General features: G+C 59.4%; 9 protein-coding genes across 9 annotated transcripts; 3 read left to right on the top strand and 6 right to left on the bottom strand.

Annotated features, from left to right (window-relative positions):
• Positions 1–64: 64 nt before the first annotated feature.
• On the bottom strand, positions 65–743 carry THITE_161622 (uncharacterized protein; the record flags this gene model as incomplete). The annotated part of the gene is made up of 2 exons (XM_003652244.1): positions 708–743; positions 65–229 (listed from the first exon to the last, which is right to left on the bottom strand). Coding segments are annotated over exons 1-2 (195 nt in total), but the record flags the coding sequence as incomplete, so codon positions are not given.
• A 1147-nt stretch (positions 744–1890) lies between these two features.
• THITE_2113617 (uncharacterized protein) lies at positions 1891–3025 on the top strand. Its single transcript, XM_003652243.1, has 2 exons — positions 1891–2120; positions 2216–3025. The coding sequence occupies exons 1-2, from the start codon at positions 2001–2003 to the stop codon at positions 2939–2941; spliced, it is 846 nt and encodes a 281-aa protein (XP_003652291.1). The 5' UTR covers positions 1891–2000; the 3' UTR covers positions 2942–3025.
• Positions 3026–3281: 256 nt separating this feature from the next.
• Positions 3282–5688, bottom strand: THITE_2077439 (uncharacterized protein; the record flags this gene model as incomplete). Its single annotated transcript, XM_003652242.1, has 5 exons — positions 3282–3619; positions 3674–4535; positions 4613–5200; positions 5279–5346; positions 5421–5688. The coding sequence occupies 5 exons, from the start codon at positions 5686–5688 to the stop codon at positions 3513–3515; spliced, it is 1893 nt and encodes a 630-aa protein (XP_003652290.1). The 3' UTR covers positions 3282–3512.
• Positions 5689–6222: 534 nt separating this feature from the next.
• On the bottom strand, positions 6223–8079 carry THITE_2150148 (uncharacterized protein; the record flags this gene model as incomplete). The annotated part of the gene is made up of 2 exons (XM_003652241.1): positions 7491–8079; positions 6223–7419 (listed from the first exon to the last, which is right to left on the bottom strand). Exons 1-2 carry the CDS (start codon positions 7929–7931, stop codon positions 6223–6225), a joined length of 1638 nt encoding a protein of 545 aa, XP_003652289.1. The 5' UTR covers positions 7932–8079.
• A 532-nt stretch (positions 8080–8611) lies between these two features.
• On the bottom strand, positions 8612–9464 carry THITE_35553 (uncharacterized protein; the record flags this gene model as incomplete). The annotated part of the gene is made up of 3 exons (XM_003652240.1): positions 8612–8905; positions 8961–9011; positions 9147–9464. The coding sequence occupies 3 exons, from the start codon at positions 9462–9464 to the stop codon at positions 8612–8614; spliced, it is 663 nt and encodes a 220-aa protein (XP_003652288.1).
• Positions 9465–11005: 1541 nt separating this feature from the next.
• THITE_28217 (uncharacterized protein) lies at positions 11006–11269 on the bottom strand (the record flags this gene model as incomplete). Its single annotated transcript, XM_003652239.1, has 1 exon — positions 11006–11269. A coding segment is annotated over one exon (264 nt), but the record flags the coding sequence as incomplete, so codon positions are not given.
• Positions 11270–12545: 1276 nt separating this feature from the next.
• On the top strand, positions 12546–14438 carry THITE_2095256 (uncharacterized protein; the record flags this gene model as incomplete). Its single annotated transcript, XM_003652238.1, has 4 exons — positions 12546–12743; positions 12804–12887; positions 12958–14326; positions 14380–14438. The coding sequence occupies exons 1-4, from the start codon at positions 12615–12617 to the stop codon at positions 14436–14438; spliced, it is 1641 nt and encodes a 546-aa protein (XP_003652286.1). The 5' UTR covers positions 12546–12614.
• A 110-nt stretch (positions 14439–14548) lies between these two features.
• Positions 14549–14965, bottom strand: THITE_2113606 (uncharacterized protein). Its single transcript, XM_003652237.1, has one exon. The coding sequence runs from the start codon at positions 14834–14836 to the stop codon at positions 14627–14629; it is 210 nt and encodes a 69-aa protein (XP_003652285.1). The 5' UTR covers positions 14837–14965; the 3' UTR covers positions 14549–14626.
• A 2246-nt stretch (positions 14966–17211) lies between these two features.
• On the top strand, positions 17212–19753 carry THITE_2113605 (uncharacterized protein). The gene is made up of 4 exons (XM_003652236.1): positions 17212–17634; positions 17705–17862; positions 17944–18973; positions 19224–19753. Exons 1-4 carry the CDS (start codon positions 17609–17611, stop codon positions 19594–19596), a joined length of 1587 nt encoding a protein of 528 aa, XP_003652284.1. The 5' UTR covers positions 17212–17608; the 3' UTR covers positions 19597–19753.
• Positions 19754–20322: the final 569 nt, after the last annotated feature.

Genomic DNA, 20322 nt, shown 5'->3' with positions numbered 1-20322 from the left:
CGGTACGGAGAAGGCGAGGGCGAAGGGGGCAGCGGAAACACCAGCAGATTGAGCTGAAACACAAGGGACAACCAGGCCAAGACTCTCAGGGTTCGGCGCCGGAGCCCAGGTGTCCGGCTGTGTGGTTGTGGGTGTGCAGGCCGTTCTGCCTGGAGCACGGCGGACTCGTACCAAACTGCTGCTGCTGCTGCTGCTGCTGGTGCTGCTGGGGGCCCTGGGGTGGGTGCTCCTCGGGTGTCAACGGGGGACGTGCAAGGGATCGAGGGGGTCGTCAACGAAGAGCGAGCAGATAGCCACTCGGGACAAATCGTGCTGCTTGTGCTGTCTGCAAGGCTGTTCAAGATGCTGGAGCCGAGCGGAGGGAGGAAACTCCCAAGACGATGCTCCAGAGGAGAGGAGACGAACTCCTGGAGAAAAGAGACCACAAAATCAGCGATATGCAATCGAACGAATGCGGCGCGCTCCACCTGGACTGCCCCGGGTTATTGGGCAGCTGCGGTTCCTGGGAATCGACCATGGGAAACCAGGTCTGGCCTGGGCCCTGCCGACAGGAGACCCCACGGCGGCATCGAGCCAGCAGCTGCGAGACCCTTCGCCCCACCCTGCCAATCATTTAAGGAAATAGGGCAACTAGCGTGAGGGCCGGGGTCTTCAATAGCGGGGTCCCATTTGAGCTCACCACAGGCGCTCTTCTTTGGGCAACGAACTGCGATGGCGATGCAGGCCTGGAACTCGTCATCCATTCTTTTAGTCCCGCGCAGCCCTGGGGGCCAGCCCAAGCGCATGTCGTCCCGATAGCTAGGTGCCCGCTTCAACACTACGTGTATTTTGCCATCAATGTCAATTTGGCCTCTTATCGCCCATCCATTCCTGGCCAGCGGCCGGAATCTCAGTGCGGGCGCCGTAGCTGCGCACTGCAGTCGGGCAGTCTGCAGGTGCTGGGGGTTGTGAAGGTCACAGTGCAGATGCGGGTAAGTTAGTGATGATGCGAGCTCCTGTGGTACGCGATGCTCCTGTGCCTTGGAGCGCCCCTGTCTGCAGAGGTCGGAGGGTGAGTGGACCGGAGTCAAAGGGGCTTCGGCAGGACATGGGTGCCCCCGGTCTTGTCTCCCACTTCCCTTTCAGGCGACCTGGATTGGAAGTTTCGGGTTGGTTGATTCAAGACCCGGGCTGCAAAGAAAGACGATTTGACTTCCGTTTAACTATCATTTTTTCAGAACCTGAAGCTGTCAACCCGGGCCTTAAGCATGCTGCAAGACCGCCGAGCTCCTGCAGTTGCCAGGTCCGCCCCCGGGCCGGTTGGCGTCGCGGTTGCGCAGGTGAATGAAACGCCCCTGATGAATACACTAGTGTAGTAAGGTAGTGAAGCTCGGCTAACTCACGATGGAGGCCGTGCCCGCCGGTCACTGATACCCTCACCAGACACGAGGTCCACGTAAGCTACGAAGGTAGTGTAGTGTAGAGTCACTAAATGACCTGCTGTCACGTTAATCTCGAACGGTTCTTATTAGAACAGCACAGGAACGGAAAGCGAGGACTGTGTGCGGCATGCCGTCTAGTGTGCACTAAGCAGTGTATGGATTTACAGAGTGGCTTTGCACCGTCCATGGCCCATCCCGGCCAAGCTCACCTCATCATTGAAAGCTCTCCGCTGCGAGAGGAGTTCCAAGTTTGGGACAATTGGCAACCAACCATGACGCCAGCTAAAACCCGCCGCCACAAAGAGGCGCCGAAATTGCAGAAGATTTGGTCGGGTTCAGCCTCTGCCAGCGCTAGATGAGAATTGCCTAGGTAGACAACATGCTAACTACCAGGTAAGACTTGATTGCGGAGCCAACCACTAACTTTAGAGGGAGCGTTGCATTCTCTGCATTCTCAACGCTCGCTTTCATCAAGGGTTTGCGCTTGACGCGCTCTTTTGTTCTGATCATTGCGCTCCCTCTCGTTTGGCGCTCCGTGCCTCGCCTGCAACACAACGGCTAGTGAGTGACTAGAATCCAATGGCCATGGCTGGCAGTCGGCCCTTCAGGTTCGGGACGGACGTCTGGGACCCAACCCATCGGTTCGAGACATCTTGGTTGCTGACGCCGTGGTTGCTGTTCTTCTTCCGGGCCCTGATTGTAAGTCCCACCCCCCAGTGCTCGCCGCAAGCGAACAAAGTCGGCATGCATGAAGTTAGTTACTGATCGGCGGCGCTTTGCACGCACCCGCGCAGTCGCTCTACATCTTCACTGCCATCATCTTCATCTTGGCCTGGCAGTGCGCGAGAGGCGCAAACGGGTGCGAGGACTCGCGAGACGAGTTTAGCTACTTCACCAGCCTCACCTACTGGGGTCTCGGCTTCTACTTCCTCATCGCCGCCGTCCACACCTTCACCTACGCGCGCTCGGGCGTCCCGCTCCTCGACCGCTTCCCGCGCCCGCTCCAGGCCCTCCACTCGGCCTTCTACACCACCGTCGTCGTCTACCCCTTCGTCGTGACCATCGTCTACTGGGCCCGCCTGTACTCGGGCACGTGGTTCGCCGAGGTCTTCGACGGCTGGAGCAACGTGTCGCAGCACCTGCTCAACAGCGTCTTCGCGCTCTTCGAGATCGTCGTGCCGCGCACCGACGTGCCGCCCCCGGTGCACATGACCTGGCTGATCTTGGTCCTGGCCTTGTACCTGGCGCTGGCGTACGTCACCAAGGCGTCCAAGGACTTTTACCCCTACGACTTCCTCGACCCCAGCAAGCAGCATGGCCTGGTGGCCGCCTATGTCTTCGGCATCGCCGTCGGCTGTCTCATCGTCTTTGGCCTCGTTTGGGGCGCGATTTGGCTGCGCAAGCACATCACCGAGCGGAAACTGGGGAAGGAGGGCAAGTTTGCCTCGAGGCCGGAGCAATCTGGCGTAGTGAAGGAGGACGTGGAGATGGCCCAGCCGCAGGAAAAGTCATTGTCTTAGGCGTTTTTGCGAGGTTGTTGGTTTATTTTTGGAAGTCCTGAAACTAGTGAGCAGGCTTGGTGTCCCGGAGCGCCTGCATTGTTACCATAATCTGGGGAGGTCCTCTTGGCATCGAGAGCATGATTTGATCGTGGCGGCTGGATATACCCTACTTTCTTGGTTGACTGATGTGCATAATTTGTCATAAGGCAGCAGAGGCCACAGCAGAGTGTATCTGTCTGGAGTATTGGACTCTGTCAATATATCTCATGACATATCACTACATCTTGCTTCTTGAAGTCATTACTGTGGGGATTAAGATAATGAAAGAGAAAGCCAATTATGCAAGGACGAATTGATTGGTTTTATACCCGTGGTTACAGGGGTGCAGGTGTTTCGACTCGACTTGTCCTCCTCTCAATACTTGGTAAGCTGGGTATCATGGGAGGCGGCAATAAATCACGAATCAATGTGACACTGGAGCCGCAGTCACGCCGCTGGACCGCATACACCGGGTTGGCTTTCATCAGACCCAACAGAAGGACCAACAACGTAAATCCACCCCTCCATTGGAAATACAAGGCCAGGTAGCTCAGCACTTCAGATCGATCCCCCGCCTCAACTCGGACTGCCGGATCTCAAACATGACCTGGATACCCACAAACAAGGCCGAGCACGCGGTGACAAGGAACACAAGCCCTATATGCAAGTCAGCGACAGCGAACTACAAGACATCACCGGGCGGGCGCGTACCGGAATAATCCTGAAAGATGCCCTTCACAATGTTCGCCAGCCCATCCAAGCCAACGGCGAAACCCACCAGATTCGCCGAGATCATCATCAGCACATTTCCCACTGCGCCGACACAACACAGCATCCTGTACGCCGTGGGCCTGCCTTCCCACTTTCGCCTCGGAAACAGATAGCTGGCCGCGATCTCGGGCAGGAAGAACACCACGACCAGCCAGCCCCAGATCAGCAGGTTCAGCTGGATGTCGTGCCACAGGGCCACGAAGGTGAACACGACGAGGTATGTGAGCACGGTGCGGGCGGCGTCGGCGGCGGACCGGAAGCTGGACCCGCCGAGGGGGATGTAGATGTAGCGCAGCAGCCAGCGGTAGTAGCTGCGGTGCCAGCCGCGCCAGAAGGAGAGCGTGCTGTAGTTGTTGCTGGGGCAGCGCACCATGTTCTCGGGCGGGTCGACGCCGTCGGCCAGGCTCCAGAGGCGGAAGAAGCGCCAGGGCAGCAGCAGCTTGAGCCAGATGATGTGCAGGTTGAAGTAGGACAGCAGCGAGAGCTGCGCCGGCGTGTACGACGACCACTCCGGCCCCGCCTTGGAGATGGCGCCCACGTAGTCGTAGTGCAGCACGAGCTCCATGGCGAGCAGCACGAGGGCGAAGCGGACCCCGTACTTGAGCGTGCGGGAGCGGGAGAGCGTGGCCGGCTGGTAGCGCTGCTGGGAGATGTAGTCGTTGAAGGTGATGATGGGCCCGGTCAGGTAGAGCGGCGCGTAGATGGTGTACGCGACATAGTTACGGAAGGAGAAGTCCTGTGGGTGGGCGGGGATAGCGATGCGGTCACGCTCGGAGAGGTTCGCGGGGTCCAGTTGTTTCTTCTTGGGGGCGTCAGGTTGTTTTTGTTGGCGAGACCCGACAAATTGGGAAGGGAAGGTCATGGGAGAAAGGGGCGTACCTCGATGGGGCTAGAGCTCCGTCTGTCTAGGCTCCAGTAGTAGTCCAAGTTAAAGCTGATGAGGCGGAGGACGGTGATGTTGAAGAGGATCTCCCATCGCGACATGAGGCCGCCATAACTGTCAAGCCAGTCGCCCAGCTTCACCAGGGCAGGGGGGTCAATCATCAAGTCCACAGCCGGCCTCCCGGTCAGAAGCAGCGCAACATCGCGGAACTTGTACCCCTCGCACAATTCGTTGGCGAAGAGGATGCAGACGTTGAATACCCACGTCACGGCGGGGATGTACTTCCTCGGTAGGCCCGTCGCGAGCTTGTAGTTGACAGCCAGTATCAGGAGGATCTTCACAGCGGAGAAGCCATGCAAAACAACCAGGTAGAGGAGGGCAAACGCATAGTCAAAGGACGCGCGCTGGCGCAGCCTCGCCTCGGCCGCGTCGGGGGAATTCGCCGTCCTGGCGGTTCTTGCCTCCTGCGAAGCGGGATACACCACGGCATTCCAGACCCTGCGCAGGAGCGGGTGGAAGATGAGGAGCAGCGCCATGTAGGGCAGGTTGACCCTGAAGGTATGGTACTGCGCGTCCGACACGTCCTACAACAGCATTCAGCACAGCCCTTCCCTTCCCCTCCTTCCCTTCCGTTCCCTTCGAAGGACCAAAGAGCAGCTTACGATCTTGCGCCCCGGAATCCAGCCGTCCGAAAGCAGATGCGCAAACTTGCCATACCGTGGATCCGATGCTGCCCCATTTTGTCAACCACCCACCCGCGCCCGATAATTCAATCACCGAGCCGCAGAGATTGGGAAGACATACGCCTGGACACATCGTAGGCAATCCAGAACATGTAGGGCACCACGGTCAGGAAGACCAGGTAGTAGAAGTAGAACTCGGGGGTGGCCCATTTGGACGGCTCGGCCCGCCTGTCCGGCCTGGCGTCGTGCTCCCTCTTCTCGATCGCGGCCCGGTACGGCACCGAGGACGGCGTGGTGAAGCGCGTGTCGAGCGTGTCGAGGTCGTAGACGCTGGCGAGGAACGAGAGCGGGCCGAAGCCGCGTCCGCCGCCGTCTCGGCGGGAGGCCATGTGTGTGTCCGGAGTTGGGCGCCGGCCGTTGTTTCGAGCTCCGTTTCAGGTTCGGCGCATCTCGGGCTCCGGCTGGCAAGCGTCCTTTTGAGGACGTTTGGGCTTGCAAAAGAGTGGAAGTTATTGCAAAGGCAATATCAGCAGCGGTGCGGCTCCGTCCGTACGGTGCTTAGCCCTGCACTCGTCCGTCGCTGTCGTCGTCGTCGTTGCCGTTTGGTAAACGTGGTTACGGACTTCGTGTTCAGGGTCCCAATGGCGCACGCGACCGAGGCACGATTGGCCAACTGGTGCCAGCTGAAGGAACGTCGGTGCGGTTGCCAAGCCCCCCCTGAACCCCCTTTTCCACCTGGGGGTATCCAGCAACAAAAAGAGGTTCCTGGGGAAATTCGACATCGACGGTCTACACTACTTGAATTCTCGCTCAAATAGTCCAAGATCAGAGTTGTTTTATCTTATTGGGACCCCAAACTATGTCATAGCCCACGCAACGATGCCGTTGCCGTCAACGCTCATCACAAGGTCCAGCAGCCGCCCCTACTCCCCCTTCACCCCATAACTCTTCACACGACTGAAAAAGAAGGGCTTGGTATTCTGCATCGTGAACTCAGCCCAGTCCTCAGTCAGCCGGTTGTAGCTGTAGAACCCCTTCCAGGAGAGCTTATTGTTTCGCGCCCCCTTGCCCGCCGACCCCAGCACGAGATCCAAGCGGTAGATGTAGTTGCTGACCCCCTCCGTCTCGATCATGACGCCGCCCTCAATCTCGCTGAGCGACGCGCCGGGGTTGTCCGCCTCGCGGGCCAGCCGCCACCGCCCCTTCAGCGCCGAGCGGGCCACGGCGCTCGGCAGGTGCGGGTTCGCGCCGCCCGCGTGCAGCGCGACGGCCTCGCGGGTCATGTGGTGCACCACGTCGGCGGGCTCGGCCGTCGTGAGCAGGCTGATGACGGTGCCGTCGCGGAAGAAGCGCAGGTAGCGATAGAAGGTGACGATGTGCACGGGCGAGTTCCACGTCACCTGGTAGGAGCTGGCCTGCCCGGCGCGGATGTAGTTGACGGTGCTGATGTAGCAGCCGTTGAAGCGGATGCGCGGCCGCAGGCGGAACATGCGCTGCCAGGAGCACGAGTAGAGGGAGTGGTAGAAGGCCAGCGTGTTGGCCATGCTCTCTTCGGCGTGTCGACGGGCGCGCTCCGAGAGGGTTAGCGGCGGTGCGGCTGGTGGTGGTGACAGCTGCGTTTCGGAATCGGCGGATGCCTCGGCCTCGGCCTCGGCGGCCTCGCGGATTAGGTCCTCTGCGGTGAGAGGCTCCCAGGTGATCCGCCGTTGCCAATAATAGTGCATGCCCCCAAACCCGAACTCCGAACCCAAACAGATGCGCCTCCAGATGCGATCCTCGGTGGCCACCAAATAGGCCAGGCGCTTGCACACCAGGGAAAGGCGCACAAAGTCCCCCACATCCAGAATTGCCACGTCGCGGAGGATCTGCACCAGAATCTCCTCTGGAAGCGCGGCCAAGGGGCACGGAGGCGGCGGCATGCCTTCGACCTCGGGCGGCGCCGGGGCAATGGAGAGCACCGAGAAGCCGGCGATAAGATCCTTCACGGATTGCGGCTGTTGGGGGCCCGGCGCAGAGCTGGCGCTTTTCCGGACATCGTTGACCGAAGTTGCTTGAGCGGGCTTCGGCGGCGGCTTCGGAAAGTGCTTGTTTTTGTACTTCCGATCCACGTTGTCATCCATCTGCGTCTGGTCAGCAATCACGAATCCCGAATCCTCTCACGTTTCGCCGTAGTGGCGTGTCTGTAACGCACCCGAAAGGCCTTCCTGTACAGCCTCAGACTGTCGCCAAGTTTTCCCGCGGCCTCCTTTTCCACCGCCTTTTCGTAATGCTCAAGAGCGGAGACTGGCTCCCCCGGCTCTGCGGCCTCGGGCTGACGTCTATCGAGAGAGGCCGCGACAGGGCCGGAGGCCGCCGGCTCATCAAAGGACTGCGATTGAACGTAGTCATCGTCTTGGTCCTGTGTGGGCGCCTTCTTGGTTGGTTTCGGCGGCTTCCCCCGCGGCTGTTGGCGAGATGCGGTGGCGGCATGAGAGGCGGACGGTCCGGCTGGCGCGGCTTGTTGCGGCTGCTGCTGTTGCTGCTGTTGCTGCTGTTGCCTGGATGGACCAGGAACGGCGCGCTTTGCCCGGACTTCAGCCTTCCACTGTTCGCGGAAGGACTCGAGCTCGGGGTTGGACTCCCCGTAGTTCATTTTTGATGTTGGCTTGTAATCCACGCACAGAAAGACGGTTGGTGGCCACCGTGGTTGGCAATTGGCAAGGCAATTGACCACTCAGCAGAAAAGAGCACACTGAGTTGGGCGGCCCAGGTTGCGTGCATGAAATGCAGAAGACTGTCGGCAATACACTACACGGTACGTTTTATCAACGGAAATGCCGCTTGCGTTCCATCTTCATTTCATAGGGGTTCCGGAATTGACTGTGTCATCCGGCGTGTCGGCGACCAGATTGCGATAAGCGCTTCCGATGCGCGTGGTCGGAGCGGTACAATTGTTAACAGGGCGGTAACATTCGTCAGCTCCACCATCAACCTTGCCTTATCAGATGGCGTGTGCTTGGCGGTGGCTCGCGGTGCATCCGGGGGAGGGAGCCCCACATCGCACCAAGAAGGATTGATAAATGCACGTTGCCCACTCGGTCCTTCGTCGAGAACCCAACACAAACCACAGTCTCGGAAAGTCTTCACTCAGAGCCCTTGGCTTGGCTGGGGACAGTGGCTGTGCCAGGAACTCCGGAGCGAAAGATGACGATGGACACGTTTATGAGCCCCTTTCGCATTGGCCGGTGACCCATGATGATCGGGGCCTCACACAGCCCGACACGCTTCCCGATGTACCGTCTATGGTACATAGCAACCTAACCTGCCTCCCTGCTAGTGCCCATCTCCCTTCAACCCACTGAGCCACTGCATGGCGTCCGTGACCGTTTTGCGAGCCTTCAATCTAGCCAGCCACTCCGTCACCAGCGGGTAGTCGGCCTCCTTGTACCGGCCCGACTCCCCACCGAAGCAGTGGACAGCAACCATCTGCCAAGGGACGAAGGCCAAGTCTACGTACGACAGCTTGTTTCCGACGAGCCACGGCCCGTCGAACCCATCCTGGCTGCCGTACAGCTGCTTCTGCTTGGTGAGGTGCACCTCCAACACGCCCGTCACGCGGTTCATCTCCTGGACGTACCGGTCGATAGCGCTCTGGACCTTCTCGGAGTGGAGCCTCTCGAACCAGAATGCCTGGCCGTAGTAGGGGCCCTGGCCGGTGGTCTGGAAGAACAACCTGCACAACAACATGAGTTGGTTTTTACTTGTCCTGGTCTGGACATTGGGAGCAGCTCGGCAGCAAAGGAATTGTCTCTGGAGCAACTACGAGCTACCCAAGACTGTGATGGGCAAGAAAGAGCTTGGATTTCACGGACCACTGCTTGGCGAGGAAGGCCTCGTTCGAGCCCGGCGGAAAGCTCAGCTTCTGGTCCTTGTCGTACTTCCCCACGATGTACTCGAGGATGGCGCCCGATTCCCAGAGCGTCAAGTCGCCGTTGGGGTCGTGGATTGCGGGCAGGCGGCCGTTGGGGTTGACCGCGAGGTACGCTGGCGACTTGACTTCGTTCCTCGTGATGGGGTCAAACTCGTGTGGAATGCCCAGCTCGTTGAGGATTATCTCCACTTTGGGCGGGTTGGGGCCGCCCTTGCCGTAGACCCTGATGGGCTGCAAGTTGCTGTGCGGGGACATGGCGGTCTGGCGGCTTTCCTTCGTCGTCGCAAGGTGAGCTAGTCAGCTAGGGAGGCTGATCTGGAGAGACTGCCGTTGATCGGTTGAAATCGAGGCTGCGGTGAGCGAGGAGAAGAGGCTCCGCTGTCCCATCTGATATACCTTTCGGCGATCCTCGCATTGCTGGGCCGTGGCTCCCTTTGATGGCGGTGACCTCAGACTGCCCGAGGCCGTCGTGGCCGTCGCCGCCGTCGCGACCGTCGGATCTCTCGAGCGAGGGGCTCGGCATTGAACGAAATTTCTAAGCATTCAGACATTCTGAGAAATTGTCTCGGCCACCAGTTGTCCTCTCGCGAACTCGGACCGTCGCGGCTGTGTAATCGAGCGACGCTATCCATCATTCGGGCGAATTTCACCCCGGGGGTGTGTCCCTGGCTGACAAATATGCTTACAAGAGCAGAGATCAAGACCCCCGCCAAACTCGATGAGGCTCTCGGCAGCTTAATCTGGAACTTTGACTTGGGCCAATGATATGACACGCGAGTGTATAACCACAACCCGAGCGGGAAGCACGAAAGCAGTGGAGCTCCGTTGTGACACTGGCCTGGCTTCCTGCAATGGACATGTCGCTGCAGTCCCGCGGCGGGGTCGCTGAAGGCTTGCCATGATGTCACAATGGAGGTTGGAGGGAAGTATGGATCTGTGTGGACGGTTGAGAGTGTTGCCAGACCCCCGTCATGTCGCCAAAAGCAGGAAAACAGCAATCGATCAGGGCAAGGCGCGAGTTCAAAGGAACCTCGTGCAATGGCACGTACCGGACACAGCATGACAGCCTCCCGCAGTCTCACAGCGGCGGACGCTCGAATTCGTCAAATTAACCCGTGGCCGAGGAGCAACCGCAACGGATAACAGGGGCGGTTTCGCGGCCTTGGTTTGCGGGCTTGGTCCAGCTGCTCATGTTGGCGTTGGCTCCGGAAAGTGTTTTCCACTGCTTCTGCAGACGTCTTTCATCGTCCAGCAACTTCAGGCGACTGCCCGTCAAAGCCATTACCCTTCGATGAATAACTACTCGGGCGCGTGCCAGCACCGTCAGTTATGCTCATCAACCAGGCGCTTTGTCGACGGAGCTGCGTCTTCAACACCAACTTCACGGATAGCATGTAACGGCAAATATGTGGTCGGAACTGAAGCTGCTGCAAATAGCAGCAATGAGACGGGAGTTCTCGACCGGCATGCGCCAACTCAGTTTTTAAACACCCCCAGTGGCAAGGGTAGTATTTTAAGGAGCGGGTCGTCGGTGGAAAGAAGGTCCGAAAAGGGGTTTTGGCAGTCCTTGTTCCATAAAAACACGACATCCATTCTCTCCCCTCAATTCGGTTCGGCGCTATCATACAACATGCTGCCTAGCCACTATGATCCGATGTTCAGTGCCTATTCAACCAGACGCGAGCCGCATACTGCTGAAGGTCAGGCACACTGATGGTGATATCTCCTTCCCCTCGCCGGGGATCAGGAGCCCGCAAGAAAAGGAGGTCAAATCTCAGCACCAATGCCTCCCTAATGACATTGTATGATGCCGGATCCATTGATCCGTCACCGGTAATGACGATTTTTTGCTGGTTTACCGGCTCAAGCAACCTGCCTTCTGCAATCAAATGCTCCCGCCTTCGTGTCAAAGGTGCTCCACGATCTGGTACCTCCTCTTCCCATCTCTCAATGATGATCGTATGCTGGAGACGATCTAGGTGGACGAGAATGACGATTTTCACTTGGTGATCTGACGTCGTGAACCACCAACGCATGTCAGCACGAAGATGCGTAAGTGACTCAAAAACCCCCGCTTCTACGACCAATGTTGGCCAACTCCCAGGGGTAGCGAGTCTAGGCAATGGGCCGCCAACGGAATCGCCTTCACCACTATCCCCACCAGGGTGCCGTGAAAGTGGGAATGTTGTAGTACCCAATGTTACCCAGTCTTGGGCCATGCCTCTTAAGACGAGTTGTGTATGGAAACAGTCCACGTAGAGACCGGAATGGAGTATTTCATGGTGTAAAGTCGGAATCGTGACCATGAGGACGCGAGAAGCGGCGTCATATCGGCGGAAACGGACTTTACGTCTCCGCCTTTCTCTTTCTACATCGAGAGCAGCGAAATTGCTACTTGAGACATCTAGATAAATAAGTAATTATATCAATAAGAATAAAGGGACTACGTTATATAGTACCTATTACGATTAGGAAGTCTCTCGAGGCATCAATGCTATCGAGCATCTCGAAGAAATGTTGTACGCTCTCGAACTTGAACTTGAAGTCCGTGCTCGGTATATCAATTGTTGTCTCGCCTGCCGCGGGAAGCGCCGGGGCAATCATTGAGGGGCTTGGCGGTGTCATGGTGCTTGCTTTCACATGTTGGAGGTCAGGCATGTGCGTGTGCGAAAGCGGCATGGTGAGGAATGGGGGAGGAGGTTGGGACCAAAACAGTTTACATTTGCAACCACACAGTAGTCTCTACCTTATGGAATGCGGATACAAGTACGGACGTCAGGTATGAGCGAAGTATGAGCGAAGTGAGATCGAACAATCCAGGTCAGGTACCGTCGGTACGGAGCGCACAGTTATTCGCTTGTTGGCCCCACCATATGCGCTAACGAACTTTGACTCAATTGTAGTGTATCAAGGAGTGTAGGTACTGTACCTGACCTAGGTACCTTATGTTCATTACATTCACTGCGCGGAGCACGGAATCGAGGAATTACGTTGCGAGTTGAGCAATCTGCCTTCCAATTGCCATCCCACGGCCGTGTCTGGGGGCGTGAAAACTGCCCGATCGACCATAAGCATTCCGAAAGTTGCAGCTTCTTCACCGGCCGAGCCAGTGGGGTGGTATCACCGGCCGTGTTCATGCATTGATCAGGTGGTATGTAAGTCGCTCGCCTCATGCCAAGACCGGAAGGAGGGGCAGCATCCAGCCAAAAAAAAAAAAAAAAAAACCCATAACAGTGGGACCAACAGGCCGAAAACCGCGCCAGCCGAACGACCAACCATTCCGTCATCGCTGACCCTCAGACCTCGCGACTCCGGAGCGAGTGAGCAGCCGCCAGGGCCTCTTTTATCATTTTCCAGGGTCAGAACAGGCGTCGACGGGAATTCGCATGACCCTGTTCACACAAGATGGGGTCATGGTCGAAGTCGACGCGCATCAAGGTGATGCTCGTCATCGACCTTATGTTCTTCCTGCTTGAGCTAGGCACCGGTTTCGCCGTCCGATCGCTCGCCCTGATGGCCGATGCGTTCCACATGGTGAGACCTTCCCAGACCCGATGTCAGTCGGCCGGTGCTGACCCCCCCTGGTTGTTGTAGCTTAACGACATCATCTCCCTTATGGTCGGCCTCTGGGCTGTTTCGGTGGCCAGGAAGGCCACCACAGATAAGTTCTCCTACGGGGTGGGTGCTCTCGGAGGATCTTACCGGCCGCATTTCGCCCAGAGAATCAGCTAACATACCCTCGCCTCAGTGGCTTCGCGCCGAGATTCTCGGTGCCTTTTTCAACGCTGTGTTCCTCATCGCCCTGTGCGTCTCGATCGTCCTCGAGGCGCTGACGAGATTCCTCGACCCACCCGAGATCGGCAACCCGCAGCTTATTCTGATCGTCGGCTGCTTGGGCCTTGCCTCGAACCTGGCTGGCTTCGCCGTGCTCGGAGGGCACGGGCATTCTCATGGACCGGGGGAGCATTCGCACGGCGACTATCTACACGGTCATGGTGACGAACATGCGCATGCCGACGGTTCGGACCGCGTCGCCGAGGAAGGTCGTGCAGGGCAGTTCTCAGCTCCGGACGATGCGGCGGACGAAGCCGGACGGGTGGCTGACCTCTTACCCGAGGCCGCCGTTGCGAGGTACCAGGGGTCTGCTCCAGCGACGCCGCCAAGACGCAGCCGTGCCAGTTATGAAGATAGCGAGAGTGACAGGGGGACTGCGGGCCGGAGGGAGCGACGCACGCCGGGAGCCGGTCGTCACGGCCGCCTTACCAGTATTGACGACCTCAGCATTCATCCGGCCAGCTTCCGGCAGGACATCATTGACGCCTGTCGCTCCCCACCCGACGAAGGATCAAGCAGCGACAGCAATGCGGAAGACGAGTCCGCTGCTCCTGACGAGGCGTCGCCGCGCGAAAGCACGCCTCTACTTGCCAAGAACGACGGCGGCGCACCGGTACCGGCTGACCACCGAGCCTACGGGGCGCACCCGCCGACCAAACGTCCTCGGCGAGGTTCGGGCATCCACCATTCACACAATCACAACAAGCCGAAAGAGCCTGGCAAGGCGCACGGGCACAGCCACGGGGACATGGGCATGAACGCCATGGTGTTGCACGTCCTGGGCGATGCGCTGGGCAACGTTGGGGTTATCGTCACGGCCCTCATCATCTGGCTGACCGACTGGCCTTGGCGATACTACGCCGACCCAGCAGTATCCCTCTTCATCACCATCATCATCCTCCGATCGGCACTCCCGCTCACCGTCGCCGCGTCCAAGATCCTCCTGCAAGCAACGCCGGAGCACATCGACCTCAACGACGTGAGGGAAGACATCCAGGCCCTGCCGGGCGTCGTCAGCTGCCACCACGTGCACATCTGGCAGCTGTCCGACACCAAGATCGTCGCGTCGATGCACATCCAGGTCGCCTTCCCCATTACGGAGGCCAACAACGAGAAGTACATGGCGCTCTCCAAGATGGCCCGCAAGTGCCTGCACGCCTACGGCATCCACAGCGCCACCATCCAGCCCGAGTTCTGCCTCAACAAGGCTCATGCCCACGCCGAGCATGCCGACACCGCGTATCGCATGGACGGGGGCCAGGCGCCTTTGCGGCCGCCGAGGTGTAGCGAGGGCAGCGTGTGTCTCCTGGATTGCGTGGATGACTGTGTGGGGCAGGGTTGCTGCTCGCCGAGTGTGTCGAGGCCCGAGAGCAGTCACAGTCACTCTGGGCATGACCATGACCGCGACCATGGTCAGCATGAATGATGACTCTGCAGGTCAGCCTGGCCTGCCCTTCCTTTTCACATGTATAATCTTGGACTGCGGGACTGCGGGCAGCTTGCGATGCGATTTTCGGATTTGGGTTGGGGGGGGGGGGGGGTCAACTACAACTACTGCGTAATAGCGGGGTATAAGCCGCGGGTTATTGATTGGGCTGGGTCATAGAGATGGGCTGCCGGTCATGAATTCGAGGTTCACTTTCTTGCTTGCCGCGGATACCGGCTTGGTTCGATGCCAACATCGCTATTGAGTCTTTGGCGGGAGTTCTGGCAGAAGTCATAGCGTCTCTGGCTTGCACCTTTTCGATCATCCCGTTCTCAGCTCGCGCCTTGTGTCTTCGCCGACCATCCATACATGGATAGGCTCCGGCTTCTTGTCTCCTAGCGGCTTTTGTCCAGGTCCCAGGGACAGGGCCAGTGACGCACAGGCTAACGCCACCTAGTATACACTAGCTGCTCGGGCCGGGACGCGCCGGAACGGGCCCTGCGTCCCAGGTAGGCCTTTCTTACAGTACAACAATGGAAAGGCGGGGTAATACCTTCGCCAGCCTACAGTGTCTTGATAGCGTACGCTCGCCGGACCCTGAGGCAAAAATTAGCAAAGCTCGAAATGGAAAAGAGGGAAGCCTTGTCTACCTGTTATGTTTTGGCATTATTTGAGAACTACGCCGAAGTCCAGCAACTACAGTGGTTGAACGCCGTCTACCTAATTTACCTACCTACCTGTGCTACGATTCAGACAGACCTGATAAGTGATGCGAAGCGGGGTCACGTTGCGCGATTGTTACACCTGCCAGTGACTTGCCGGGAGTTGTTCCTCATCGGAACAACATCTCATCTCATCTGCAACCTCCGTCCGTGAAAGATCTGGTTACACTATTACTGTGTAAGCATGTTTGGCAACCCGCCCGACCTCGAGCAGGCAGGCAGCAGCATTTTTGACGTCCCGCCCATCCATACAGTAAAATCCTCAGGCAGGTGAACTCTGCATTCGTGTGCTTCTTTGACTGGAAAACTCAAAGAAGACCGGCAACGCATGGTCATCAACGCGGCTTACTTGAGTACTGCATACTTGTGAGACACACCGTGCGAGTAACCATGTAAGTACCGCTTATGCATCCAGGTCTGGCAGCGCGCGGGAGATAACCATCTTCTCCCCTCGTTTTTCGGTGAAAGGCGATTTCACGATTTCAGCCGGCAGAATGTCCCAGAGTGCTATCTCGCCGGAAGCGGCAGGTAGCCAAGGGTGGCCCTATTGTCCTGCGATGACACCCTCCCCCAGTGGAGGTAATGAGCGCATCATGTATTTCCGTGCTGTGTGTGCTGTGTGTACTCTGGAAACGGACGGAAATACGACAGTGGGCAAGCGTCAGGTATGTCAGGTAGGTTGGTAGGTACCCTTGCGAACCAGTGTGGTTGCGGCACGGCAGCCCTAGTACGGAAGAATGCAGCAACACCTTTCAGCGCACGTTGGTTCGGTCTCAGGTTCGTCTGCTTCTCCCACATGCGCATCCACGATATTATGGTAGGATAGCGTCGTGGTCAGGGTTAAGGGCCTGCTTGGTACGGAGGTACGGAATACTGTGGACGCTGCCAGCTCCTCAAGCCTACAAACCGCAGCAGTTTGCTTGTCTCACTTCTCGATTCGCTCACTCACCCAGGCTTTCCAACCTTTGTTCCCTCGCCTCCGGTGCCAGCCGGGATGATGCTCTAGGTAAGGTAGGCACCAGAAGCACCGTCAGGCTTCGTGCACCCACGCGCCCACGGGAATGTGTTTGAGAGCTGCCTCCGTTTTGGCTCCTCGTCATGCGAGACCGCGCTCCCAATGACCACAACTACCCCCCGCGAGGTGCCTACCTTGGCGACAACCACCAGGCGGAGCTCGCGATGATCCCCCGGAGGAAACCGGTGGCGGGCACTTCCGCCACCACGACATACCAGGCCTACCAGCCCCCACCACCTGCGCGCACAGTCTCGTCCAGCAGCGAGGTGCCGCAGCGCAAGGGCACTATTAGCAGTGGCGGGAAATTCACCGTCTCGCCAGCAAGCTCAATCCACGAGAACGACGACGATGAGGCTGCGCACGGATACGCGGGGCCGACGGGACTATCGCCATCTCCTCCCCAGCACTACCAGGATGCGGCGCAATGGCAGAGTGGACGGAGCCGGGAGGCGCAGAGCCAGCCCGGATTGTGGCACGGACAAGGACAAGAAGCAGCTTCTGGAGGCGACCGCGACCATCCCAACCACGCCGCGCTGTGGCAGACGCACCCGGATACGAGCCACATCCCCTCCTCCTACCCCGCGCCACTGCAATGGCACGGCCGCCGCGAGCTGCAGGAGCTGACCGCGGCCCGCGCGCGAGAGCTGGAATCCGGGCAGGGCCCCGTCCGGACGCCGTACAGCCCGGCGCCAACACTGCTATACCCCCCGCGCTCGACTTACAACCCCGGGAGCGAAGTCACGCCCGCTCTGTCTGCACCCGCGCCATGGCAGAGCCGGGCACAGGAGCAGCCATCCCCGCACCAGCGAGCCCCAGGCGGGACTCAGAACGGTCCGTTCATGCATTACGAGGACCTGGGCTACTTCGGCCCGGCGCCCGAGTCCGGGCCGCCGAAAGATGAGTCGCAGGTCGACGGCACGGGCCCGCCGCGGGCGGATACCTTTCCGGCAATGCCGGATGGGATGAACCGGCCGGAGGCGAGACGCTCGTGGGACCGGCAGCGGCGGAGGCGGCGGCGGCGGACGGAAAAGATGGGACCGCTGAACGGAGAAGGGGACGGAGGCAAGCGACGGGGCGGAGTGAGAGGCGGGTGCGGTGCGTTTCTGCGGTATTGCATGCACTGGCTGCCCGAGATCCTGTGGGTTCTCCTCAGCATCGTGTGCTTGGCAGTCATCATCGCCGTGCTGAAGAAATATGATGGACGCGGGCTCGCTGACTGGCCTTTGACCGTCTCGCTCAACACCGTGGTGGCCTTCCTGACTGCGATATGCCAGGTAGCTCTGGCGGTGCCCCTGAGCGAGGGGCTCTCGCAGCTGAAGTGGAACTCGTTCGCTCGGGGCGAAAGCCGCTGGCGGATTTTGGAACGTTCGAGGACGCGAAGCGGAGTCCCGTGGGTGCCGTCATGCTTCTCTACAGGAGAAAGGGAAGGTGTGGAAGGACTCGAGCGTATCCCGAGCGTCTTGCTGCCGGCCAGATGTCGCTGACCGACTGGTGATAGGGCACTCGGCGTGTCTGTAGCCGTGGCACTGCTGGCAAGCTTCCTTCTCTCACCGCTCACACAAGGTGCCATAACCTACCCAACCCAGAGCGTCGAAGCAGGCAGCGGCACGGCAACGGTGGCCAAAAGCAAGTCCTACTCCCACCCGACACCGTACGGTAAGCAGAGACGCACCACCCACCCGGTGCTTCCTCCCCCCCTGTGAATTGTAAACACTGAGTGCGCATCCCACCTATCAGAACGCCTGGACACCCGAGAGAAGCAAGCGATCCAGTCGGGCATCTATCACGTAGTCGACGAGCAGGTGCCGCACCTGCAACCCCTCTGCAGCTCCGGCGACTGTCGATGGCGCAACTTCAGCTCGCTGGCGGTCTGCAGCGCCGTGGCCGACGTATCCGACCGGCTCACCATCTCCAACCAGGCCACGGCACGCAGCCTGGGCGTGCCGCTCGGGGTCGCCAATAACGAGACTGTCCGCGTGGCCCGCCTGCCCAACGGCCTGTTTTTGGCTGGCAGCACTGCCAGCTGCAACCTCAACGTCTCATGGCCGCACGCCCCCGCCAACACCACCACCACCACCAACCAGGGGGCCACTGACGGGCCGGACGACGCCAGCCAACAGGGAAGCTTCCTCCCCGCCCGCACGAGCCTCGCCTTCTCGGACCAGGACGGCCGGGTGGCGAGCGCCATCGCAAACTTCTTCCTGGTCTACACCAACCAGACGGCCGGGCTGGCGCCCGCTGCGGAGCACCAGCAGCAGCACCAGCAGCAGCACCAGCAGCAGCAACAGGAGCAGGGCGAGTTCCGCGCCGCCGAGGTGCTTCTGCACTTCTGCGTAAACACCTACCAGGTATCGACGTTAGGCGGTGTGTCGACCAGCACGGTGGTCCACTCGTCCGCCCTGGCGGCAGCACCAGCCCAGGACGAGCCGGGCAGTAGCGCGCTCGTCGTCAGCGGCCGGGACGCCCCGCCGCCGCCGCCGGGGCGGGTGATTTTGCGCGCCACCGGCAATGCTGGCAACGGCAATGGCGACGCAGACGACGCGGGCGTGTACTCGGTGGAGCGGGAGGACGTGCGGCTCCTCAACGGCTACGTCCTGTCGCTGTTCTCCGGCACGTACTCGCACGCCTACGGGAGCGCCATCGGCGGCCAGACGCCCACGAGCGAGGTGCTGGGGACCGCCATGTTTAGGTCGGGGCTGGACGCCGACGGCATGCGCGCTGCGGTCGCGAACTTGACGACGAATCTGGCTATCAGCCTGACTAACACGCAAGTGGATTTCTCGTTTATTCGGGCCTTTTACTGGCCGTCTTTCTGTTGTTTATTTTGACGTTCTCCCCCCCCCCCCCCCTTTTTGTGGTAGTGCGGCCGGGAGACCAACACCGCTGCTGGCTCCATCGTGTAGCCATTGCAGCTGCTGGTACTCGGTGACTACAACGGGGGACAGGGCTTTGAATTTGCAGGGGCCAAAGATGCGAGATGCGAGAGATGCTAACCTTGGACACCCGCTCTCCTTCAGGATCCGCGCCATGAACTCGACATTCGAGACCGGCACCGTCCTCGCGACGGAGAGCTACGTCCACATCGAGTGGGCGTGGCTGACCTTTCTGGCCATCCAGGTAGTGCTCTCGCTCAGCTTCCTGCTGGGCATCATGGTGCAGACGGCCGTCTGGAATGTCAAGATCGTCAAGGGATCGTCGACGGCGACGCTGCTGGCCATCCCGTCCCGGGACAAGGCCTACCTCGAGGAGCGGGAACACGTCGTGTTGGACGGCTCCCGCCTGGGCGTCGCGGGTGCTGAGATGACCCGCAAACTGCAGAATCTCAGCTGCAGGTTTAGGCCCGGGGAAAGGGGCTGGAATTTGGACTTGGCCAGGAGGGAAGAGGGGTGATGCTCTGGTGTAGCCGGTATCTGGCTGGGTCAGACGTGGCTTGCCATATAGTATGCTTGTATGCCAACCCGCTGTGCCGAGAGCAGTCATGTTCTTGTGGAGTCATGGTTCGCGCCCGAGAACCTCCATGTCTGCTGCCCCCACCTGGCTGCGTCGTCCTCAAGACTGAGCTCGGTTTGGGGGTTGTAACTAAAGCTTCAGTGGCCAGAACTATGCAGAGCCCGCCGAATACGGGGGTGCGCCGGAGCATGCTGGGACCCCCAAAGCTGGCGGTGCAGGCGGATATATCGGGCAGTTCCCCACGGGGTGTCGGGGGCTGAGTGGGAGTTGCATCTTGGTTCGGTTGCAGGTGAAGTGCTGTTCTGGGTTCCGCCGGCGTGCACCATTGGGCGTCTGGGCCGATTGCGACATGCATTGGCCTCTCGCCCGATGCCAACTGGCCAAGCAAAGTGCTTCACCTGTTCCGTCTCGGCGGCGAGAAATTGCCTCGCCGTAGCTCTCCGGGGTGAGTGGACATGGAAAACCCGGCTCTACACTCGTTGGAGCCAGACCGGCATACGCACCTAAGTCGTGCCAGCGTGGCTCTTCACTTCACCAGCGCAGGATAGTACCGCATCACACGATACGCAATATGCTCACTTGCACAGAGATAGTAGTGGAGAGCACCCGCTTCTGGTCTGACCGTGGTGTGGTAGGTGGGGTGTCCAATGAGAGGGACCTTCGAGG

Source organism: Thermothielavioides terrestris, chromosome 2 (assembly GCF_000226115.1).
Source record: "Thermothielavioides terrestris NRRL 8126 chromosome 2, complete sequence".
In the NCBI taxonomy this organism is placed as follows: Eukaryota; Fungi; Ascomycota; class Sordariomycetes; order Sordariales; family Chaetomiaceae; genus Thermothielavioides; species Thermothielavioides terrestris.
Note: the sequence above shows the minus strand (reverse complement) of the source record. Positions and strands in the feature narration are given on the sequence as shown.